The following is a 26,805-nucleotide window of genomic DNA, read 5'->3' as shown; positions in this document are numbered from 1 at the left end:
TATAGATTAAGTCATATATGTATTGAATATACTGTAGATTGAATTTAAGTGTACAAACATGATTTTGAAACACAAGCTGTTCTCTTCATGCTCGAGTGTTAACATTCACTTTTCTCTCTTGTTACTAGTTTGCCACTGCGTTTCTGGATCAACATTGTGAAGAACCCTCAGTTCATCTTCGATGTGCAGGTGTCGGATAATGTGGATGCAGTTTTGTCAGTAATTGCTCAGACCTTCATGGACTCCTGCACTACCGCAGAGCATAAACTTGGCAGGGTAAGAAGCAAAGAGAGAGTTCTGTGCAGTTCTGGACAACATTATTGGCACCCCTGAATTTTAAGTACATCATGTACAATATTTTATTGTGTTGTGAAACAGCTGTAGTCAATATACACTGACAATTTGATACAGAATGGCAGGATACAACAATAAAGATTTATATAGAAATGGTTTTAAAATAACATTTACATTTATGCATTTCGCAGACGCTTTAATCCAAAGTGACTTACAGAGCACTTATTACAGGGACAATCCCCCCGGAGCAACCTGGTGTTAAGTGCCTTACTCAAGGACACAATGGTGGTGACTGTGGGGATCGAACCAGCAACCTTCTGAGTACCAATGTATTATACAGAGCACTTATTACAGGGACAATCCCCCCGGAGCAACCTGGTGTTAAGTGTCTTACTCAAGGACACAATGGTGGTGACTGTGGGGATCGAACCAGCAACCTTCTGAGTACCAATGTATTATACAGAGCACTTATTACAGGGACAATCCCCCCGGAGCAACCTGGAGTTAAGTGTCTTACTCAAGGACACAATGGTGGTGACTGTGGGGATCAAACCAGCAACCTTCTGAGTACCAATGTATTATACAGAGCACTTATTACAGGGACAATCCTCCCGGACCAACCTGGAGTTAAGTGTCTTACTCAAGGACACAATGGTGGTGGCTGTGGGGATCAAACCAGCAACCTTCTGATTACCAGTTCTGTGCCCACTGCACCTCCACGAATGTCAAATAAGTGTTACAAAACACTGATAAATTCTCAGTGCTCACATGACTTGAATTAAGCAATGAATAATGGCTTTAATGCCTAACAAGGTCATCTTTATTCCCTGTTTCTTATTCACAATGGTAAAGAGAACCAAGAGCCTCAGAAATACGATTATCTCCAAACACAAGAATTCTAGAGGGCACAAGTCTATCTCCAAATACCTTGAATGCTCATTGAACTGTCACAAATCCTGTCCTGGTTTCTGCTCGTGGAGCTGTCAAGAACCTCCCAAAAAAGTTGCAAAAGGGTACGAAGAGGTGCGATCTTTGGAAAACAAACAGCATGTAAAACATTCACAGGACTTTAGACTGACCTGGAACTGCATCTGGACTGATGATTTCAACTCATGCCATGCGCCGCACACTAAACCGAGAAAATAGCTTTATGGGTGAAGGCCAAGGAGGACCCTACTGCTGAAAGATAAACAGAAAAAGGCAAGACCGATCTATGCCGAAGTGTTCTAATGACTGATTAAACCAAAGTAGAGGTCTTTGGCAATACACACCAGTTATTTGTTCATAGGCAACAAACTGAAGCTTACAAGACAATAAAACCCTACCTACAGTTAAACATAGTGGAGGATACAAACGTGTGGCGCTATTCTGCCTTTGGTACTGGAGTGAAACGTCTCCAAACATTAAGTCTGGGTCAAAGGTCATGGATCCTGCAGCAGGATCATTTCAAAGCACACGTCCAAAATCACAAAAGTATTGTTGGCAAGGAATGTTTTATTGAACTGGCCAGCAAGAAGTCCTGATCTGAAGCCGAAACATGGCTGATGGGAAGTCCTGCAAGCAGAGCTTGAACAAACTAGAGATGGCTAGAAGAAATGTTTTGAGTCACTGCTAAGAATTGTACAAGCAAATGTTAGGGACGGGTGCCTTTAAAGCTGTCCAGGTTACATTTCATGTTTATTTGGTGAAATCACTGCATCCAAGTTGAAAAAGCATCTTCTTTGTTGAGTTACAGTACTTTAAACATCCTATTAAAGGATTCTTAGTATATAAAGAGATGCATTTTCAAGTATACTGAAATATTGAAAGGTCAAAACCACATCATTTAAGTTGTGTTGACTGCACACTGCAATAATATACATATAGGAGAATGTAATATATACAATGTACAGAATAACCCGTTTACAAGTACACACGATATACACAAAACAATATTATATGTAATACAATATTATGTCCAGAATACAGGTTTAAATCTGAAGTTTTTTTCTTCTTGTTATCCAGGATTCACCTATTAATAAGTTGCTGTATGCCAGAGATATCCCACGCTATAAGCAGATGGTTGAACGGTAAAATGACCTCAGACAACTTCTGCTGCTGCTAACTACTGAACCCTGGTGGTGGGGGGGATAATCAATGCTTTTGTTTTCTCTCACAAAGAAATGTTGCATTCTCTCGCAAATTTTGCATTTTTATTCCGGCACTATTCGAGCTGTTTCCTGTCAGTTGAACAGTCCTGTTTCTTTGTTCCTCAAAGAGAAATATAGTAGGTATGCACAAAGCATAATCCCCAATTTATGATTTATAAAAATAAAGACCACATACTTAAAATTGCATACATTTGTGGGTCTGGGTATCTCAGCGAGTATTGACGCTGACTATCACACCTGGAGTCGCGAGTTTGAATTCAGGTTGTGCTGAGTGACTCCAGTCAGGTCTCCTTAGCAACCAAATTGGCCCGGTTGCTAGGGAGGGTAGAGTCACATGGGGTAACCTTCTTGTGGTCACTATAATGTGGTTCTCGCTCTCGGTGGGGCGTGTGGTGAGTTGTGTGTGGATGACGCGGAGAATAGCGTGAAACCTCCACACGCGCTACGTCTCCACGGTAACGCACTCAAGTCACGTGATAAGATGCGCGGATTGACGGTCTCAGACGCGGAGGCAACTGAGATTCGTCCTCCGCCACCCGGATTGAGGCGAGTCACTACGCCACCACGAGGACTTGGAGCGCATTGGGAATTGGGCGTTCCACGTCGGGGAGGGAAAAAAAAGCCCAGCAGTTGACACAATATTGCAAAACAGAAATAAGATCTACTATTTTGTAATTTGTTGTGAAAACACTTATGGTGATTAAAGGGGTAGGTCATCATCACCCTCATGTCATCCCAGATGTGTGTGACTTTCTTTCTTCTGCCGAACACAAATGAAGATTTTTAGAAGAACATTTCAGCTCTGTAGGTCCATACAATGGAAGTGAATGGTGACCAGAACTTTGAAGCTCCAAAATAACAAAGGCAGCATAAAAGTAATTGAGCCTCCAGTGGTTTAATCCATGTCTTTAATCCTGTGTGGTCTGTGATCGGTGTGGGTGAACTATCCCTTTAAACTTTATTGTAGATTTGTAAACATGGGAATACAAAAGTTTTGCTAGCAAACGCATCGTTTCTCGGGATCGCAAACGTGGCAAAAGCATCGATAAATGTTTTCCACCCTATTCATTTCTTCCCACCACCATGTTCCCTAAGAGCTCAGTAGTTAACAAATATCAAATTGGGAAGTTTTGTTTTGTTCTAAATCTCATCAGATCGGATTTTTCCCCTCACCATTTTTCTGACACAGATATTATGCAGACATCAAGCAGACGATCTCTGCCAGCGACCAGGAGATGAACTCCGCTCTGGCTGAGCTCTCCAGGGTATGAAGCTGACTTCATTTCACTGATAACATTTGGGAAAGTTGAGGTTCTGGAGAATATCTTCTGTGATGGTGTTAAAGAGATTCACCCTCTTCACATTTGTTTTGATTGTCAGAATTACTCTGGAGAACTAAATTACCTGGTGGCCCTGCATGAGCTCTATAAGTATATAAACAAATACTACGATCAGGTGAGTCACAGGAGCTTAACAGAAAAGACTATGTGGAGACAAAGAAATGCTTATTTTTAAGGTGTCTTTTTTTGTTGCTTCTAAACACAAACTACTTATCCTCTAATCTTATTTCTCATTCCTGTATCAGATCATTACTGCCTTAGAGGAAGATACCATCGCTCAGAAGATGCAGCTGGGCTACCGGCTTCAACAGGTTGCTGCAGCTGTAGAAAATAAAGTGACAGACTTGTGATCTTGGACAACAAAGTGAAAGACATGGCCTTACAACAGAACAGGGATGGACTGGCCATCAGTTGGATAACGAAGCGCTCAAGGGGGATCCAATCCATCAGTTCACTGGTGGTAATAATCGAATGTGCTTCCGCAGTTGCCAAGTTCCCTTTTTACCTGAACCTGTTTAAAAGCAATAACATACCAAAACTGGCAGTGTAATAAAATGTTAAAGAAAATACTTTTAGTGTGTTAGGGTTTGTAAGTCATAGTTTTTGTCTTTTTTATTTGTGTCATTATTATTAAATGGCATTACCTGTCAGATATCACTCAAATAGGTCCCATGAAATATCACACCTGTCTCGGTAAACAGTGGAGAAAAAGATGCCATCGTGCACGGTCAGATCATTTGTTTAGCCAAACAGAACGATTTCTGTCTGTCAATCATTGTGTGCGTTCACAGGGCCGCTCATATATGCTCGTGTAAGTGCACGATCTGCTCCATCTCTGACTACAACGGTCTCCAAGTGTGCACGTGCCTTTGGATTGAGGGGTTTTAGAAAGAGTCAGTCTGGCTAATTCAACAACTAAGGCTTGTGGAAGTTCCAGAACGGCTAAAATCGCTCACAGCACCTTTAACTATGTCTAATAATACAATCTCTTTTAGATAACATAGTCTATCAGATAGATTCTGTGTTTTATATAGTGTATAGTGAGTGTTTTCAAACAGGTCATATCATTTTAATGTGATTAATGTTGGTCTGTTGGTATCTTTTAATAAGCCTTTATTAATTCAGGGTGGCAGCATCGGGTTGAATTCATAGGAATGATCTGTTATCACATCCTCTAACATTTCAATGGTAAGAAACTGTATATTTTTACATTTGAGAGACATAATGATATAGGCAATTGTAAAGATAGTATTGCAAAATTGTAGCCATCGTGTAAGAAAATACGATATTGTGTGTACAACCCCAAATCCAAAAAACTTGGGACAGTGTGCAGAATGCCAATAAAAAATAAAAAACAAAAAGCAGTGGTTTGTAAACTCGATTCACCCTGTGCTATATTGAAAGCACTACAACACATTATTCGATGTTTTACCATGTGAATTTATTATTTATTTATTTTTTAAATATACACTCATTTCAAATCGGATGATTGGAACACACTCCTAAAAAGTTGTGACAGTCGAGTGCTTAACACTGTAACATCATTTCTTCTAATCATCCATTGAGCAGGTCTTCAGCTGCCTTCGTTGCCATATTCTGCACTTCATAATGCGGCACACATTCTCAATTGGAGATGGTCAGGACTGCAGACTGGCCAATCTCTCACAGCATGCACTTGTAATCCGGGCAGTGTGTGGTTTGAAGTTGTCCTGCTGGAAAATGCAGGGACGACCCTGGAAATGATGGTGCTGGTTGGCACACCCCCATACCATTACATATACCGGCTTTTGGACCTGATGCTAATAAGAGCTTGGATGGTCCTTTTCCTCTTTGATCCGGAGAACACAACACAGATTTATGCCAAAAACTACTTCAAATGTGGAATTATCGGACCACAAAACATGACTCCTCTGTTCTACTTTCCATCTCAGATGAGTGTGAGCCCAGAGACGTCAGCAGCGCTTCTGGACAGTGTTGGTATATGGCTTATCCTTTGCATAGTTAAGCCTTAACTTGCAAATGTTTACCAAAGTATTCCCGAGGCCGTGTCATTATATGGTTTTTAAGACGTGAGATATCGGAGATTGTGCACATTCAGAAGTGGTTTTCGGCTTTGCCCTTTACTCAGCGTGATTTGACCAGATTCCTTGAATACTTTAAATGTATTGTGCACTGTAGAGGGTGAAATGCCCCAAATCCTTCCAATTTGTCAATGGGGAACACTATTCTGTAAGCGCTGGATTATTTGCTGATGCGTCTGTTGGCAAATTGGCGAGCCTCAACCAATTCCTGATCTTAAAGGACTAGACTTTTTTGGAAGCTCCCTATAACATGATTGCCTCACCTGTTCAACATCACCTATTTCACATCACTACATTGTCCCTGTCTCAGCTGTTTTGTAATGTGATGCAGGCATCAATTTAGAAAACATGTATCTCTTCAAAAGCAATGCTTTTCATTAGGGAAGTACTTTTGCCTTTCTACTATATTTGTTTGAACTCAAGTCAAAGTACATTTACAAATCACTTGTTTGTTTTTACTGGCATTTTGCAAATTGTCCGAACTTTTTTGGAATTGGGGTTATAAAATAAAATTGTGCTTATACTGTATATTTATCAATGATGGCTGCTGGTTACTTTAATGTCTATTTCATTCTGCACATTATATGTAAATATTATAATTCTTTGCAACTAACATTTGGATCAGAGACTATTTTTAAACACTGAACATTGAAAACCTGAGATAAATAGAAATTGTAAGAGGAAAGACGTGTCTGTGTTATTATTTGATTTTACCATTTTTAGTACAGAAGTAAGGGTTTAAAGGTGCAAGCCAGTGTCAACCATTCAGTGTTGACCCATCAGAATCCAATATATTGAATGAATATATTGCTAAAAAACACAGACTAACATATCAGAGTCTTTAAAGTCTGACATTGACAGCCTCAAATATAGTTGCCCACCCAAGTCATTACGATGGCCACTAATCAAAAGTATTAAGGTCCTTGAAACTACCTAAATACTACAGTGTTTATATTCCATTCTGTAAATACATGATTCTTCAAAGTACTTCAAAGAATACCTTGATATACTACCGTGGTACTTCGATATATATGACCAAATATACTATTGTATTTACATGGTTCTTTAAAGTACTGCAAAGAAAACCGTGGTGTTTCCATTGTACTTACGGTTACCATATTCATATAGGCTATTATATTTACATGGTTCTTTAGGTAATTCAAGGAATTCAAACTTGTATTTAATCCAGAACATTCCTTTAAATCAGTACACAAATATTACAATGACATCATCGTTGTTAGTTAGACAGCATCACATCATTACTCATGTTATCTACATAAAAATGTTATATTTGTTAGTATATTTTGTAATGTAATGTGCAGTCAGTATTTACTGCGATATCATTTCAGACTACAAATCAAATCTGACTGTGTTGAGGAATACAAAACTCCATAAGATGTTGATTAATGGAGAATAATAATCTTGGAAGAAACCAGACTCACTGTGGGGGCCAGTTCCCCTCTGACTAACCCCACCCTAACCCTAAACCAGACTCACTGTGGGGGCCAGTTCCCCTCTGACTAACCCCACCCTAACCCTAAACCAGACTCACTGTGGGTCCAGTTCCCCTCTGACTAACCCCACCCTAACCCTAAACCAGACTCACTGTGGGTCCAGTTCCCCTCTGACTAACCCCACCCTAACCCTAAACCAGACTCACTGTGGGGGCCAGTTCCCTCTGACTAACCCCACCCTAACCCTAAACCAGACTCACTGTGGGTCCAGTTCCCTCTGACTAACCCCACCCTAACCCTAAACCAGACTCACTGTGGGGGTCAGTTCCCTCTGACTAACCCCACCCTAACCCTAAACCAGACTCACTGTGGGGCCAGTTCCCTCTGACTAACCCCACCCTAACCCTAAACCAGACTCACTGTGGGGGCCAGTTCCCCTCTGACTAACCCCACCCTAACCCTAAACCAGACTCGCTGTGGGGGTCAGTTCCCCTCTGACTAACCCCTTCCTAACCCTAAACCAGACTCACTGTGGGGGTCAGTTCCCCTCTGACTAACCCCTTCCTAACCCTAAACCAGTCTCACTGTGGGGGCCAGTTCCCCTCTGACTAACCCCACCCTAAACCCTAAACCAGACTCGCTGTGGCGGCCAGTTCCCCTCTGACTAACCCCACCCTAACCCTAAACCAGTCTCACTGTGGGGGCCAGTTCCCCTCTGACTAACCCCACCCTAACCCTAAACCAGACTCACTGTGGGGGCCAGTTCCCCTCTGACTAACCCCACCCTAACCCTAAACCAGACTCACTGTGGGGGCCAGTTCCCCTCTGACTAACCCCACCCTAACCCTAAACCTGTCTCACTGTGGGGGTCAGTTCCCCTCTGGCTAACCCCACCCTAACCCTAAACCAAGACTCACTGTGGGGGTCAGTTCCCCTCTGACTAACCCCACCCTAACCCTAAACCTGTCTCACTGTGGGGGTCAGTTCCCCTCTGACTAACCCCACCCTAACCCTAAACCAAGACTCACTGTGGGGGCCAGTTCCCCTCTGACTAACCCCACCCTAACCCTAAACCAGACTCGCTGTGGGGGCCGGTTCCCCTCTGACTAACCCCACCCTAACCCTAAACCAGACTCACTGTGGGGGCCAGTTCCCCTCTGACTAACCCCACCCTAAACCAGACTCACTGTGGGGGCCGGTTCCCCTCTGACTAACCCCACCCTAACCCTAAACCAGACTCACTGTGGGTCCAGTTCCCCTCTGACTAACCCCACCCTAACCCTAAACCAGACTCGCTGTGGGGGACGGTTCCCCTCTGATTAACCCCACCCTAACCCTAAACCAGACTCACTGTGGGTCCAGTTCCCCTCTGACTAACCCCACCCTAACCCTAAACCAGACTCACTGTGGGGGCCAGTTCCCCTCTGATTAACCCCACCCTAACCCTAAACCAGACTCACTGTGGGTCCAGTTCCCCTCTGACTAACCCCACCCTAACCCTAAACCAGACTCACTGTGGGGGCCAGTTCCCCTCTGACCAACCCCACCCTAACCCTAAACCAGACTCACTGTGGGGGCCAGTTCCCCTCTGACTAATCCCACCCTAACCCTAAACCAGACTCGCTGTGGGGGCCGGTTCACCTCTGACTAACCCCACCCTAAACCCTAAACCAGACTCACTGTGGAGACAGCAATTAATTGATAGTTGATGTATTCCATTATAAGAGTGTAGTTCATCATTAGACCGAGGTGATGCAGGCAGAGATCAGTGAGGAGCATCACAGTTATTTCGGTGAGGTGCGGTGGGGTTCATCCTAAATCCAAGGTTCAGACAATGGCATATGAAGTATCTGATGTCTTATGGTTGGAGTTGGCCTCAGTTAATCCTCTGAAGTCCACCGTAATAGACTGAAGTGATGTCTGGCTGGCACCGGCTGCATTTAGTCCGACACGGAGCTGGATCCGGCCGGTTCTGGTGACCTCAATATATGGATCCCGATGTTGAGACATGGAAACAAACAAATTAATATTAGCGTAGATGCCACTCAATTTATTGAAACTAAAGCAGCCTAATTGTGGGTTGGAGGATAAATGAGGTGTATATCTGGCTAAATAGAGTCTTTAGTCTAGACCTAAACTGAGGGAGTGTGTCTGAGTCCCGAACAGTGTTTGGGAGACTATTCCATAGTTTAGGAGCCAAATATGAAAAGGATCTTCCTCCTTTTGTGGATTTTGATATTCTAGGAACTATTAACAGGCCAGAATTGTGTGATCGTAATGAACGTGATGAATATAGTGTGACAGAAGGTCACTTAAGTCCTGCGGAGACCATTCAAAGCTTTGTATGTAGTTACAGAATATTAAAATTAATACGGAATTTAACAGGTAGCCAATGTAACGATGATAAAATGGGGCTATGATCATATTTCTTGGTTCTCGTCAGCACTCTGGCTGCTGCATTTTGAACCAATTGAAGTTTATTTATTGATCTTGCTGGACATCCTCCCAGTAATGCATTATGAACGGGTCATGAACGCATGAATTAGTTTTTCGGCATCAGCAACAGACAGCATGTGCCATAATTTAGCAATATTTCTGAGGTGGAAGAATGCTGTGCTACAAACATTTGTAATTTGATTTTCAAAGGACAGATTGGTATCAAATATAATGTCCTTGTTTAACTGTCATGTTAACTTTAATCTTATAAGACAATATCTCATGTGAGAAGATATCCTTTCATAATACATGTCATTGTGTTATAACTGTCATGTTATCTTCATGACAATAAGTCATTGATAATAAGTCGTTGTGTGATTAAAAAGTAAAGAAGCAAAATGTCATAAAAAAATGAGAGCCATAACTTTTAATGTGCTCTACTTAAAATGCCTTGCAGCTTTCATGCACAACCTGCTGCATCCTCGTCATCAGAGATTTAGTATCTTGTGTAAGAATCGCTCAACTATTATAGAATACATGAATTAAATACTTAAAACTATTTCAGTTCGAAGCATGACACCAGTGTGTTGCATCATTCTCTTGCAGCTAGAGGAACTCACACTGCCCCTACAGTTGAACGGGGTAATAACACGTTACCACAGTGGAATCAAAACAACAACTACAGCAGAAGTAGCACGTCAGTCCACTGTCGGCCATCTTTGAGACGCTCTCGGGAGGTTATTTCAAGTCATGCCAGTGCTCCTGTCTACTTGAATGGATAAAGAACAAAATCTCAAACACAGTCGGTCAAGATTACAAGCAAAGAACATATTTCAAATCAGCAATAAAATCGGACGATACTGGAATTATATATTGTGATTCATTACCTCATATTACGCTAAAACACAATTTTCATGGCTTGTTTCGCTAATGCGCATGCACGTTCTCGAGTTGATTGACGGGTGATGTCAGTATCTAAAAGGTGATTGGCTCTTTTACTGTAAGGCGGGACTTTCTACATCCGTTGGGCGCTGGAGCTTTTTGGTTGAAGGTTTCAATTGCTTCCATTAATTTTAATAGAAGTGGCACATCTCTGCTACTGGTCACTCCAGGAGGGTATCGTCTCAGGATATCACAAATACTAATGGGTACAGCCTCCCTCATGACATGGACAACTTGTTTTTTCCTTACAATATAAAACATAATAAATAAAATAAAATATATAAACACACACTCACACACACTCACACTCACACTTCATTTGTGTTCCGCAGAAGAAAGTCAAACACATCTGGGATGGCATGAGGGTGATTAAATAATGAGAGAATTTTCAGTTTTAGGTGAATTTTTCCTTTAACACCAGGTGTAAACAGGGTCTGTGTGTTGTGTTTATTTGTCCTGCAGAAACCCTACATCTACACCATTAATCTCTATCCCTAAACCTAACAACAAAGATTAATGAAATGAAAAGTTTGTAAAATTATTAAATATACCACAACTTAAAAGTTCTCTTGCGTGAAATCATTCCGCCTTAGCACTAGGTGGCGACAGAGTGGGGAAATGGGATGAAAATTAAGAGGAGAAGAAGCCAGCTCAATGCTAAGCTAATAGGCTAACTGAAGAAAACAACAGAGAATTGTTTTATTTTACCATTGATTTATTTGGATAATAATATGATATGCCATATGTCATTTACAAGTTATCATTTTTTTATATTTACACAGTTAAAACTTTGCAACCAACATGATATGATTTCTTTAAATTGCCACAAAACATAAATAAATGGTGTTTTTAACACAAAAATAAAACCAGACCAAACTACAACTTTCATGGGATGTTTTATTTGGGTGTTAAGATGACAAAATTTGTACATATGAATCAGACGTCATGAAAATACCAAAATACAACCAGGCCAAACCTTACAAAAAATCTTCTGGCAAACTTGCCTCTAAATATTTCACATGCAAATGATCTTGTGATTTGCTGTAAATGTAGCATAGCGGTGAACCTGCAGAAAAACTTTGGCAACAATGGACAATATACTGCAAGTTTGCCGCAAAGTTCATTTACATGTGAAAATCATCAGGCGAATTTGCCATGAACTCTCGATTTTTGAAAGGGAATTTACAACATTAATTTGATTTTAAAATGATTTTTTGCATATTTAAGTTTTGTGGCTTCATAAAGAAAATATACCGGATTGGTATTTTCACAACATTTTTAAAACATTTTATTTCGGTTATGTTATTCAGATGTTGTTTCTGGGATGTTTTTAAAACATTGATCTGCAACGTTACCAAAATGCAACGTTGTGTAGCATTGTACAAATGTGTTGTGTTTGCCGGAAGGTTCTCAAGCCCAGGCTTTTTATATTTATATCTCTGTGAGATTTTAAAGGGATGTATGACATGTAGAAGCCATGTATACCAACACATGTGTAGCCTGTTTATTTACTGCACGCCACTGCGTTGCAGTTACGAAATGGTGACGAATCCCAAAATAAAATTTAGCAGGAATAACAAGCAATTGTCACACAAAAGCCAGCATTATCTGCCCTGTCCCGAATGGCACACTTGATGTGGAGTTGCTGTCCACAAGGCCATAGGATGTCGTATTTGACGTTGCGCTCACGAGCATCCCCTTTTCATCCTCAATGCACCCTTCGGCTGCACCCTACAGATTTAGTATCCAATTCAAAATGCACGTTTCAGGTATAAATATGTGTAATATATGATGTAGAACAAAACATTAGCGTCCAGTAAAGTTAACCACAGACCTTATTTTACTCATAAATCCCAAACTCCCATTATAAAATCCCAAAGGAAAATCCCAAGGGAACTCTTGGAGAATTCTCTTCTGGGTTTGTGGACTACAAACTGAACAGCTCTATAGAAACGTTCAGACTAATAGTGATTTATATATGTATATATGAAGTGTGGCTGTGTGCAATGTAATGATATTGTGATCTATGGCAGTACGTGAGACTAATCTTCTCCTTTCTATAAATGTGACTGTTTTAAGCACTTGTCTGTTATGTTTATTTTTTCTCTAAATATTTAAAATGATGTGTTTTGACATTGCACATTGTTTTTCAGTTGTTCTTGATTAAATGGTTGATGCTTTTATTGAGTGTTGCTTGGAATTAATTCATTAATATATATATATACATATATCCAAGAGTTAAAGTGTGTTGCTTCATCATATTTAACATCTATCAACGCTTTGACTTGTCAAATAATTTGCTAAACTGCATGTACTGGATGGTGGTTGTTGGTGTAGAAAGTGGAGGCGTGTGGATACAAAAACAGAGGGGATACACTGACACACGGGACGGAGAGGTACGCGACCTTGGTGGGCGCACATATGAAGTCTCCTGTGTTGTGGATGTACAGAGACGATTCCATCTATAAAAAAACAAAATTGTGCCAAAGACAAAAAAAGACCAAAATGGCAATTGCGAGTGGGGTGGCCAGGCTTCAGTCCATGGGGGCCACAGCCACCCCTGCCCACCCCCTCGCTCCGCCACTGACTCGGGGCTTAAGCTGTCATTTGGGACAGGGCCATCAGCAGTAGTGCACTGCCAAATTCCAAGAGTAGCAGAAGTAAATGATCTTTTAAAGTGTATCATGTTCATCTGTTCATCCCATACACAGTGATTTCGAATTACATATTTAACTAAATGCTGTAATGCACAAATGTCAGTCATTGTGGTCTATCAATCATTTCTCTGCAATGTTTATGAAGTCATAATACAATTAAACCTACAAATAACCATTAACAATTTGCATAATTTATGATTGTCACACTAAAATCTCCCAAGAACATTCTGGAAATGTCAGTTTGTGCTATAAAAAATAAATAAAAAGAACGTTCTTAAAACATTATGAATTGGTTTCCAAAATATAACCCAAGCAGAACCATACGCTAATGCTGTCTACAAAGTTCAGAATGTAATTCAGTTGCTTTTATCATAAACGTGTTCTTCTGTTCTTTCGGTCATGCAACCAATGGAGTAAACTGCGTAGTTTTAATTTTGCAAATGATCTGTCACTGTGTCCACAGGGCGTCAACAGCAGGGGCGTAGATTCCAGGGGGGATGGGGGTGAGGTAACACCCAATAATCAAAACAAGCAAGTACAACCCCTCCCCCAATATTTATACCATGATCAATGGAAATGAAATTCTTCATACTGTAACAAATCTACGCCCTTGGTCAACAGCATCATATTTTAGACAGATTGAAATCCTGCACCAAGTCAATCGTCCAGTCCTCTTAACATCCTCACATTCCCTGCGACCCCGTGCAGCTATACAGCTGGTTCCCCTTGCCCAGAACACAAATTTAACAAGGTTACAAGACAAACTAATCCTTTTTGAAAGAACATTAAACTCCACGGTGTGTGTATTTAGTAAGGCAGCATCAAGCCCCTTTTTCAGAGTATCCATTTTAATATCGCATTTAGTCCTCAAACCGAATCTCTCCGACAGTCTGTTCAGCAAGCAGTACAAATGCGGACTAAAGAACCACTGTTCTGCCTCTTCTGTTACGACAACAGTCTGCTCTGCCATGATCCAATGGCAGAAGAGGTTTTCAGTTTTTTAGAGTGATTGACAGGTTTCTGACCACACAGGTTGGACCATGAAGCCAAAGCCCCGCCTCCACGACGAACCCCTGCATCTCTGTATAGGAAACCCTGTTTGTGGTTGAGTCGCGGTCGATGCCGGTGTTGGGAGGGGGATGGGCAGTACTGCCAATGTAAAGGACGTGAGAGAGAACCACAGAGCTGTACATACCCATATAAATATCAATAATAATTATTGTAAAACAAAACTAGAGGTTGATGTATTATTTGGCAACTCAACGTGAAAATGGGAAGACTGTACAATGTCTTAAACAGGAGAGATGTGAAACTTTCAACCCTTGCATGAGGGACATTGAGAAGTGTGGAAGAAATCCGGAGAGCGGGAGCAGCCTTGCGGCGTACAGTTCATAGGAAACACCGAGGTCGCGGGAAGAGGCCTACTGATTGATGTTGGCATGTTTAAAAACACTGAATACTTTTAGTTCGCTATTGGATTTAAGTTGAATTGGAACGACGCTGTAGGTAAGTTTTTGTTATTTGCATGCAGGTTTGGTTTTGAACTAGGTAAAGTTGCTATAGAAGTTGGGATCTCAGTTTAGTCCTTGTTTGTCAGCACACATTGCGTTTTTTATTCTCTTTCAGCTCTTCTTGGTTGACTTATCTGTTGTCTTGTTTACACTTATATTAATCAAATGATTTGATTTATGCTGTAATGTTGTTTTGGTTGATTTGCATGCTAGCTTGATGTAGCTAGAATCACACCTGCATTTATCTGTAAATAGTTATCTATAAATCACGTCCACACAACATACTGAATACAAATAATAATAATAACAATACATGGGTCAGTTTCCGTATTGTAATTGTCATTTTAGTTAGCCATTACCTTAAAAAGTCGATACGAATTTAAGCAATACACTAAAATGTTAAGAATCTTGCTTAGCAATGTAGCTTGTATAGCAGAGGAGAGATAAACGATCATGTTTTCATGGGATATGCCCATTTTGAGCATTGTTAATGTTATTGTAAGTTTCTGTGTGGAAATAGAGCTTATATTTACAACATTAGTAATTGTGGCAGATTGGATGTAATAGTGTAGTCACTTAACCTTGTGATTTGGCTTCTTGTAACTTTCTAGCACTTTATTGTGTTTTATCAAGATAATTTTTGGGGTTAGGTACATATTTTATGCTGTTCGGTTCCTCGCTGTCATTTAGTTTTTATGGATTTGATTCGAGTACCTTGTCTCACAATGCGGTGTTATTTTTATTTAGCCAGCTTCCATGTTGCTGACCTAAGAGAACTTTATAGCATGCATTGATAAGGTTTGTGTGTTCAACTTCCTTTCTTTTGGAATCGAAAATAATGCAAACTCCCAAAACCGTGACTTGCTTTTCTCATTCTTCACCTCCCCCAACTCCATCCATGAGAAATGGGTGGTATTTCTGAGGGGAGTTGGCCTGTCCTTTTTTAGTCTCCATTTTTATTTCAACAAGTAAGTGGAAACGACAAGGGGGAGAAGGCGGCCGAAAGTGCAAAACAGATTCGCACACTCGGGAGTTTTCTCATTATTAATACACAGGATATACATTAGTACCATTTGTAATGATCAGCGTCAGGAAACGTCTGCAGTTGTTCTATATACTCTATGTAAAGCTCTGGATTACTTCTCATAAGTACAAACATGACAATAGTTTGCAGTGCTGTTCCTCTGGCTGTATAACTATGGAGTTATATATGTGCCACAATTCTGCACGAGCAAAATTATATTTTGAGCACACCAAAATTTTCTACGCGTGCAAGAGGAATTTTGATCACACAATAAGTTATTTTGCACAAGCAAGTTGATATTATGAGTGCAAAAATTTTTCTGCACACGCAAGATGATATTTTGAGCACACAACATTTTTTTTATGCACACACAAGATGATATTTTGAACGCTCAAAAAAATTATCTGCATGCGCAAGATGATATTTTGATCGCGTAAAGTTATTTTGCACATGCTTGAACTCAGTTTTGTAAAGCAATGTATCATCTTGCAAAGATAAATTCATTTTGAGCAAACGAAAATCAATTTTGCATTCGAATAAAGTTGATTTAAATGTAAATTTGCTCAGAATTCTTACATTTTGTTTTCTCCTCCTACCCACTCTGAGTGCAAAATACCTTTTTGCATGCTCAAAATATCATCTTACGCACGCAGGAACATTTTAGTGTACTCAAAATAATAATTTTCTCTGTGCTGAATTGTGGCACAAGTGTAACTCCATATACACCGTCATGTCTGTCTGCTCATACATGTGATATCATCTGGACCCTGAAAAGACTGTCCATAACAGTGCCTGACAGAATTTAATTCACACATGTTATAATGTTATAACATTATATGTTATATATGTTATAATATTATATATATATTAATATTATAATATTTTTCTGCTATTTTTGTGGATCATCATGTAAAAACATGACTGTAGTGTGAATGAGCGTTTGACATTTTTTGTATAATATAGGCTTTGGTAAAACTGGTCAACATCTGTCTGTATTCTCTAAAAAGTGGTGAAATTGCATCGTGTGACAACTTGACTGAAAACCACGACTGGCCATGAATCTATTAATCCAGGTTTTCTAAAGCCATACTTTTAAAATCATAATAACTGTTTGCATGTATTTGGATTCAAAAGGGGAACTTGGTTTGTTCATAGTTCTTGAAGAGCTCAATAGGGTCTATCTGACATTTTCCCAGTATGCTTTCAGGTTTTATTTTCGTCCGCCTTGAACTATGTGAAACCAAATCTCTCTGTGACTCACCAACTCCTTATCAGATGTCAACTTGTGCCTTTGTGCAGAGACAAAGGACAAGCCTAAAAACTCAACATTTTAAGAAGTTGAGCATATACTAAAAATGCATCAGGGCTTTTATTTGATTAGCCTATTTATATTTCTGAAATATTGAATTGTCTGAAAGTCCAGGATAAATGTTATTTTTCAGATTATTCAGAGTATGCTGCTTATAAAGTGCATTTAAATGGTAATAAGATGCTTTTTGGTGTCCATCATATGTAGGCAGTGACATCAAATGACATAACACAGTGATGGGACAATCACACTAGACTTTGAGCATGAAAAATGATTTCAAACAAGCGTGATGTCATGGACGAGGGATTTTGGACTTAATAAATTATGAACGACAAATATCATGTAATATAATATTCAGAATGTTAATGGACCATCTACTCACTCTCTTACTACAATGAAAACACACAGCTTTGAAATATGTATTCTTTGTGTAGAGACAAGAGGTAAGTGTGTTCCAGTCTTCTTTTAGTCAAGCATCATCTCATGATCCGGATTCACAGGTCAGAGGTCACAATACTTGAACTTTTGTCTGTAATGGAATGCAACATTTCTAAGCACCGATACTACTTTTCCTCTACTGATTACTGACCGATACTGATCCTGATCTTATACAAGTGTCGTTTTCCTTCATAATCAGTTTAGAATATCTTTACCTCACTGTATGGAACTATTTGGGGTACTCTTATGTATAATGTTTTCCATTATACAGCAAACACAAATCAAAGAGGAAAAAAGAAATAGTAATCTAGGACAAAAACGGAGAACAACTCGGGCGTATTTAAGAAAGTATTGAGTTACACTGCTGAATCAGTAGCACGGCATATCTTGGCACAAGCGCTCAATGAGAGGTGGGCAGCACCCGATGTGCTTCACTGCCAGTCATGGTCAGCATCATACTGGGCAAGGTGATCCAGAAATGGCTGCCATATACCAGAAAATGCATCAAGGTAGCCCATTATGCCATATCAGACTCTCTTCATGTGTAATATACCATTGAGCTCAGTCAAGGTCTTAAACTAAGGGACAGTATCTGACTTCCAGAGCCTTAGAATTACCTTCTTCGCAATAACCCTTCCATACGGAGGTCGCGTGGCACCGTGCGAGGTTCGGATGCGTGAACCGCGAGCTCTGAGCACTTTGCTAGTTTTAATACTTTTTGTGTCATTAACCAGTGAGATTCCATACACCCTGTTCCATAACTGTTCTATGAAGACAATATATCAAATAATTCAAAATCCTCGGGCTCTGGAGACATTAAAAGACACTTTCGTGCTCAAGCTGAATCCCCTCAGTTTGGTAATGAGGAGTCTTCTCTCCTGTGTAATAGATGTGTTCTGTTTGAATTATATTTGATATTAGGAAACAAATGGGATAATAATGGGCTCATACAAGTAAATATGCTCTTCAATTTTTAAAAGGGGGAGCGAAAACTTCCTGCAGATTTTGATGTTGACGTCAACAACAAAAATAATGTCACTTAATGCATATCGTTGTACTGGAAAACCACGAACAACACTTTCTGCTGGTCAGAGTGGATTATGAGGGGGTTAATACACCTGTTTACCTTTGGCGACCTATATGAGAGTGGATTGTTTATCTTTTGAAAATTTGGTAAGGGTTAGTGTTCAGATCTCAGTTTTATATGTATTTACAGCTGCGCCACCTGCTCTGTATTATTTTTGGGAGTTGCATACACCCCCCTAAAGCGGCAGATACTCGGTGGAGAGAGAGGTGGCGGTATACATATGTGTGATTATTATATATATACAGGTCCTTCTTAAACAATTAGCATATTGTGATAGTTAATTATTTTCCATAATGTAATGATAAAAATGTAACTTTCATATATTTTAGATTCATTGCACACCAACTGAAATATTTCAGGTCTTTTATTGTTTTAATACTGATGATTTTGGCATACAGCTCATGAAAACCCAAAATTCCTATCTCAAAAAATTAGCATATCATGAAAAGGGTCTCTAAACGAGCTATTAACCTAATCATCTGAATCAACTAATTAACTCTAAACACCTGCAAAAGATTCTTGAGGCTTTTAAAAACTCCCAGCCTGTTTCATTACTCAAAACCACAATCATGGGTAAGACTGCCGACCTGACTGCTGTCCAGAAGGCCATCATTGATACCCTCAAGCAAGAGGGTAAGACACAGAAAGACATTTCTGAACAAATAGGCTGTTCCCAGAGTGCTGTATCAAGGCACCTCAGTGGGAAGTCTGTGGGAAGGCAAATGTGTGGCAAAAAACGCTGCACAATGAGAAGAGGTGACCGGACCCTGAGGAAGATTGTGGAGAAGGACCGATTCCAGACCTTGGGGGACCTGCGGAAGCAGTGGACTGAGTCTGGAGTAGAAACATCCAGAGCCACCGTGCACAGGCGTGTGCAGGAAATGGGCTACAGAGAAGCAGCACTGGACTGTTGCTCAGTGGTCCAAAGTACTTTTTTCGGATGAAAGCAAATTTTGCATGTCATTCGAAATCAAGGTGCCAGAGTCTGGAGGAAGACTGGGGAGAAGGAAATGCCAAAATGCCTGAAGTCCAGTGTCAAGTACCCACAGTCAGTGATGGTCTGGGGTGCCATGTCAGATGCTGGTGTTGGTCCACTGTGTTTTATCAAGGGCAGGGTCAATGCAGCTAGCTATCAGGAGATTTTGGAGCACTTCATGCTTCCATCTGCTGAAAAGCTTTATGGAGATGAAGATTTCATTTTTCAGCACGACCTGGCACCTGCTCACAGTGCCAAAACCACTGGTAAATGGTTTACTGACCATGGTATTACTGTGCTCAATTGGCCTGCCAACTCTCCTGACCTGAACCCCATAGAGAATCTGTGGGATATTGTGAAGAGAAAGTTGAGAGACGCAAGACCCAACACTCTGGATGAGCTTAAGGCCGCTATCGAAGCATCCTGGGCCTCCATAACACCTCAGCAGTGCCACAGGCTGATTGCCTCCATGCCACGCCGCATTGAAGCAGTCATTTCTGCAAAAGGATTCCCAACCAAGTATTGAGTGCATAACTGAACATAATTATTTGAAAGTTGACTTTTTTGTATTAAAAACACTTCTTTTATTGGTCGGATGAAATATGCTAATTTTTTGAGATAGGAATTTTGGGTTTTCATGAGCTGTATGCCAAAATCATCAGTATTAAAACAATAAAAGACCTGAAATATTTCAGTTGGTGTGCAATGAATCTAAAATATATGAAAGTTTAATTTTTATCATTACATTATGGAAAATAATGAACTTTATCACAATATGCTAATTTTTTGAGAAGGACCTGTATATATATATATATTAGGGCTCAAACGATAATTCGACGTTGTCGACAGAAATGTTCATTGTGGAATAGTCGTTTGATCTCATCTAACGTAACGTGAGATCACATTAAACTGTAATGATGACTCGTGAGAGCAGCACTGCATTTCTGACTGAGGAGAGGAAGAATTACACAGATGCACTCTTAAACTTTCCAAACAGCTTTAGCTGATGTAGATCACAAATTATAAGGGAATTATACAAAAATACCAAATAAATAAATACAGAAGCACTCTCGTTGTGGAATAAGTGGAGTCGGAGCTCTTTAAAGGAAACACGCTGTTGTTACATCTCAAATGCAGTTTTGATGCGTTATAGCTTTATTAAAGTTCAAATAATACGGAAGCAGGTCATGTAATTAACTACAAGCTCCAACTTCTATGGCGCCTCTTCTATGAGTTGCAGGAATGCCCCGATCTAAGGGGGAGAGATTGAAACGGCATCTGTCAAGGGGACACTCGTCCCTCGAGCACACACTTGCTAAAGCTAGAATATAACGTGATGACTCGTGACTTATAGAATCATAATATATGTGTCACTCAATGCATTTCTTGTAGTGAAGAATATTGGCAATACACAGCTTTATTAATAAGAGTGAGTTTGTTTTTTTTGTGCGTTATACACCGCAACAAAATACACTTATGATTTGTTTTGGCTTGTTTTCTAATATTAATATCTAAAACTCATTTAAAACAACATTTACTTTAGCACCTATATTGCAGAAGAAATCATTGTTATCTGAGAATGTTAAATATAAAAAATATCTAAAAATCCTTTAAAAAGATGCATTCACCTGAGAAGCAGCAGATCAGATATTTAGACGTGCTTTTAGAGAAAAGATCTTGAATATAAGTACATTTTGTCTTTACTGCACTCGCAGAAGTATGAACAAGTGATAAAATATACTTGTATACAAAATACTCTTACTGTATATTTCAGATACATTCTCTTAAAGCAAGTTTCAATATCTCATATGTTGCTTTTCAAGTAAATGTTTCTTGTTTTAAGGATTTTTAGACATTTAAAAATGGAAAAAAGACAAAAACACTTGATAAGAGGATTATTTTGCAGTGATTTAATTCAGTGAATGTCATTTAGAGGTGTTTATAAAAGATGATTTTGTCTTTATTGTTAGTAAACACGTTTAATACAACCTTTTAAATAGAGACACAAGCTGAATAATCAGTTAATAATGATTAATCGCTGCAATAATCGCAGAATAGTAAAATAATCATTCTAAAAATCGTTAGATTAATCAATCATTAAAATAATCATTAGTTACAACCCTAATATATATGTTTGTTTGCTTTTTGTGTATATACTCATGTGTGACCACAGGGATGTTTGTGGGGCTCAGGGCGGGCTTGGGGATTGGAATGGGGTAGGGGTGGTTGTGTGCTTTAAATGTTGATTCTATGTATGTTTTGCTTTACTTTATTACATTTTGGAAACAATAATAATGTTAATTACAAAAGAACCATTCCATTCACAATAGTGCTTTGCACCGAGACACAGTGGATAAATAATGCAATCTCTAGGTTCAAACATACAGCCACACATGTCAGAGAACCACTTGAACACAACAAAAATGAGTTTTGGCCATGTCCAGAAAAGTTGGGTCATCAGATTTACATCAGTCACACAAAGAAGAGATGGTGGGAAAGCTTCTATGCAATTTAGTTTTTGAATAATGAAGTCTATTCATTACCTTGAATTGGATTAATTGATGCCTGGCGTTAAAGGTGCACTCAGTAATTCTAATCCAATGCACTGTCAATTTCTGCAAATATCTCCTCACAGTCTACTAGCTGTTCGTTCTGTGGCTGGGCTGAAAAAAAATCTTTGTAAATGGGATACAAACATCAGAGCGATTCACACAACACTACTCCAGCCAGTCAGCAACAGGGGGTGGTTCTTGTGCGTGCACAGGATGGGGGGTGGTGGCAGAGCGAGAGGGAAATTCATTAGAAGAGCGACGGCAAATCTGGCCAACTTTCTAAACTCCATGGAGGACAAATGGCTGAGAAACAGGTCAGACAGATATAGACTAAAAAAGGAGGATTATGGTAAGTCGAGTTCAAGCTTCCAAAGGAGTACTGAATGGAGGGGTGTGGGGTTTTTTTTGGCACTTGATTTAGAATATCAACATGTGTTTCTCCGGAATCGCTGAGTGTACCTTTAATAGAACAAGATTGGATTCTGCCAAGGCTCTCCTCCCAAACATCATCCCCAATCTGTATACCCAGTACCTCCTCCCAAGCATTTTTTAGAGAGTGCGTGGCATAAATAATGTTTTTGTAAAATACATTTACAAAGTGTGAAACCAAGTTTTTGGAGTCAGGTGGGCTCAACAAAAGCTTATAAATCCAAGAAATGTGTTTTATGAAGAGAAATTGTATTGAGGCAAAATGTTTATTAATATACAAATCTTTCAAAGTGACTATACCTTTTAGCCTCCAACTTTCAAAAGTCGCATCCGAGAGGGATGGGGGGGTTCGTGATTGCTACATACTGGGGTATGAATAAAAGTGTCAGGCAGTCTGCAGCCCTTCTTAATTTCCTGCCATATTTTCAAACCATTCATAATGATTAAGTTGTCCACCTTAATGGTTGCAGGCAATCCGGGTTTTGAAAAAAGGAGTGCTGGAAGTGAGCTGTTTTTGACATCAGTCGTTTCAGTGGCAACCCATGGGGGAGTATCGGTAGATATTTCCATTCGGTAATCTTCCTGCCAGTAGACAAGGGCCCTTACATTCGCTGCCCAATGATAATGCAAGAAGCATGGTAGCCCTAGTCCAACTTTCTCTCTTGGCTTATGTAAATGTATTTTTGATATTCTGTGAGCTTTAAGGCCCCAGATAAAAGGTATGATTACTGAGTCTAATGACTTAAAAAAAGTCCTCATCAGAAATATGGGTATATTTTGACAGAGGTACAAGAATCTGGGCAGAGAGACCATTTTGATGGCATTTATACGGCCCACCGTAGAAAGAGGAAGGGTCCTCCATTTGTCAATATTTCCCTTCAGTTCTTCCACTTTCTTAAAAATGAATGTTTTTTTTTTTTGCAAAACTACTCCAAGATACTTCAGTCTATCTGTAATTTTGAAGGGGAGATTGTGCAGAAGTTCAGTGTTAATATCGGCTCTCAAGGACATAAATTCACTCTTCTGCCAATTGTATAACCAGAGACTTCACCAAAAGACTACAAGATCTAGCAAAATGGGGACAGACTGCTCAGGATGTGAAAGAGAACAATGTCATCTGCATATAGGGAGATGTGATGGTCTACGTTCCCTAATCGTATAGGTTCAATAGATGCATGATTCCTAATACTAACTGCGAGGAGCTCACTAGCAACTGCAAAAAGCAGCAGCGGGCTGAGGGGGCAGCCCTGGTGTGTCCTACGATATAATGAAAATGATTTTGATCTTTCTTGGTTTGTGATGATGGAGGAAGTTGTGTGACATACAATGTTGTAATCCACAACACAAAATGACTACCAATCCCAAATTCCTTCACTTTATAATCCCATTCCAGCTGGTCCAATGCCTTCTCCACGTCTAAGCAAAGAGCAGCCACCTTAGAACCTTCATACTTATGATACATTATTAGGCAGTAAATTAAATATCTTACTAAAGAAAGGGTCATCAAAGTTTGGACCATATACATCGAGGGGTGTAACATGTAGTTAGTATATGTAGCCAGTAATCAAAATATATTGGCCATTTGGTAAGTGGAACTTTTTTGCGGATCAAGATCGCCACTCCTCGTGCTGTACTGGAGAACATGGACTGAAAGATCTGGCCGACCCAGCTGCATCCAAGCAACTTCTCTTTTGTGGGTTTAATAAGTGTCTCCTGCAAGTACATGACATCAGCATACAGAGATTTTAAATGGGAAACACTTTAGCTCGTTTGAGCACATGACCCAGGCCACGCACATTCCAGCTGGTAAAAGTAATGCCGCCACCCCTTGGAGGTGAACTAGGATGCATACCGTGTTTGAAAAGTGCCAATGTACACACATAACGCCCTTGTTGAACACTGATAAGAGTAAAAGTAAAACATAATTTATTAAACAAGATTGGTGGGCAGACATTGTGTCTGAAAATATAAAATATTTAATTTCATGTCATGTTTTCCCATATCTGAGTTATAAACTATAATGGGTAAATCATATTGAACTATTTAAAGAAATAAGGAAAAATATTTGTTATTATATAATATATACATATGTAATAATAAATATATTTTTCGGTCTTTCAATCGGTTTGGGAGCATTTGAAAGACTGGGGGTTACTGAAGATTACGGAAGTATTACAGATAGTGACACATCCTACAAACGGGACAAGACGTTCCACTCGTCGTCCAAGAACAATCTAGTGAATTTGTAATTTTTTTTGCTGTGCTACTAATTTGGTTCTGTGGTTGAAGTGTGCTGACAATGTGTGGTGCATTTGTGTGTACTTACTATCAACATAGTAAACTTTAAGTTGCATCTTAAATAGGGATGGGATTCTCACGATTCGGTTCGACATACGAAATGAGGTTCACGATTAGATATTATTTCGATTAATTATGATACAACTTTAAATGTCAAAGTATGGCTAAAACTATATATATTTTTTACATGCTTGTGCAAAATGCACATTATAATTTCTCATCAAAATAAAGATCTTAAATACACAATTTAAAAAACCCTTTAAAAATAGTGAAATATATTCAGTGTGATCCGGTGCAGAACAAGCAGTAGAACTGAAGAGAACCAGTCCTGAAAAATAGGGATGGAACGGATACATCGATACCAGTGTTGTTTCTTAACGAGTTTAGAACGTCTATAATTCACTGTGTGGATCTGATTGGGAGTATTCTTTGTGTAAAGAAACAAACACCTCTAACAATACATTATTCCATTTTAAAATAGGAAAATGTAAACCAATTAGAGCATGTGCAAAAAACTTTATTGTTATCTAGTCTGCAGGATGCAGCATCAAAATGAACCGTAATTCCAGTGAAAGTCTTCAGTAGAAATGAAGCCAGTTATCTTTACACATTTGAACTTATATCACTTGTATCTGGATTGTTTCAGATCTCCCTCTCTCGCTCTGTTATTTATTTATTTAACTGTAGTTTTATATTAGTATATCAATCCACTTTTCAATCACACCAGAATTTTGGCTTAATAATAACAATAATTTGCTACACATTTGTAATAGTTTTCATTTGTGATTTCTTAAGGCTTTTATTTTGAAAGTCCAGTGCTGAGCGCTCCAGGAAGTCTGTGTTTGAGGGTTTGTTTGTAGGCTAATTCACAGTAATATGCTTCTCATTCAACATCTGGTAAAATGCTTGTCTGGTGCCGTTCTCAATGCATGTTAGATGGACCGAACAATTGAGCAGCGCCTCTCAATCTTCTGCACGTGTTTGTGTGTGTGTCGGCAGAGCGGCGCTTGTTTAGTAAAGTGTGGTGACCGAGACTACTTAGCTGTGCATGCTGAATATATATTTATTATTAAACGCAACCTTATGCAATTTACAAAGCATAAGGTTGCAAAGTGGGCGATATGGATCAAAAATCACATCTCGGTATTTACAGGCTGAATGGTAATACGCAATATATTTCTCTGTATTTTCGACAAAAGTTGGCTAAATGTTCAGTTGTAAGTCAAAGCCGCATGTGAGATGGTAAATGAAGCTTGAAACACACTTTGTTTCGGGGCAGAAGACTTTTCGGGACGGGGTTGCAGCAGCAACACAAAGTTTAACACATACTGCAGTTTATGGCGCTGTTGTAAATGGTGGAAGAGATTTGAGGGAGAGTGGGGGCGGGGTTTGCATGCAGATGCAGAGGGAGAGTGGGGCGGGGTTTGCGTGCAAACGCAGAGGGAGAGTGGGGCGGGGTTTGCGTGCAGAGGGAGAGTGGCGGTGGGGTTTGCGTGCAGACGCAGAGGGAGAGTGGGGGCGGGGTTTGAGTGGAGACGCAGAGGGAGAGTGGGGCGGGGTTTGCGTGCAGAGGGAGAGTGGGGGTGGGGTTTGCGTGCAGTCGCAGAGGGAGAGTGGGGGCGGGGTTTGCGTGGAGACGCAGAGGGAGAGTGGGGCGGGGTTTGCGTGCAGACGCAGAGGGAGAGTGTGGGAGGGGTTTGCGTGCAGAGGGAGAGTGGGGCGGGGTTTGCGTGCAGACGCAGAGGGAGAGTGGGGCGGGGTTTGCGTGCAGACGCAGAGGGAGAGTGGGGGCGGGGTTTGCGTGCAGACGCAGAGGGAGAGTGGGGC

At 40.0% G+C, this 26,805-nt stretch overlaps 2 protein-coding genes across 8 annotated transcripts in view; both read left to right on the top strand.

Annotated features, from left to right (window-relative positions):
- The window catches only part of plxnb1b (plexin b1b), a 90,184-nt gene extending 83,640 nt beyond the window's left edge, over window positions 1-6,544 (top strand). For both annotated transcript variants that reach the window (XM_052140940.1, XM_052140941.1), the window contains exons 34-38: window positions 129-276; window positions 2,299-2,363; window positions 3,634-3,709; window positions 3,825-3,899; window positions 4,030-6,544. In XM_052140940.1, coding sequence (XP_051996900.1) covers window positions 129-276; window positions 2,299-2,363; window positions 3,634-3,709; window positions 3,825-3,899; window positions 4,030-4,134 — 469 coding nt within the window. In that variant the 3' untranslated portion in view covers window positions 4,135-6,544. The remainder of the gene's footprint in view (window positions 1-128; window positions 277-2,298; window positions 2,364-3,633; window positions 3,710-3,824; window positions 3,900-4,029) is intronic.
- A 7,946-nt stretch (window positions 6,545-14,490) lies between these two features.
- The window catches only part of setd5 (SET domain containing 5), a 50,223-nt gene continuing 37,908 nt past the window's right edge, over window positions 14,491-26,805 (top strand). For all 6 annotated transcript variants that reach the window (XM_052140945.1, XM_052140943.1, XM_052140944.1 and 3 more), the window contains exon 1: window positions 14,491-14,860. The gene's annotated coding sequence lies outside the window, so the exon portion shown is untranslated. The remainder of the gene's footprint in view (window positions 14,861-26,805) is intronic.

This window comes from Xyrauchen texanus, chromosome 13 (assembly GCF_025860055.1).
Source record: "Xyrauchen texanus isolate HMW12.3.18 chromosome 13, RBS_HiC_50CHRs, whole genome shotgun sequence".
NCBI classification, from domain to species: Eukaryota; Metazoa; Chordata; class Actinopteri; order Cypriniformes; family Catostomidae; genus Xyrauchen; species Xyrauchen texanus.
The sequence above is the reverse complement of the archived record's forward strand: the minus strand, read 5'-3'. Positions and strand labels throughout refer to the sequence as shown.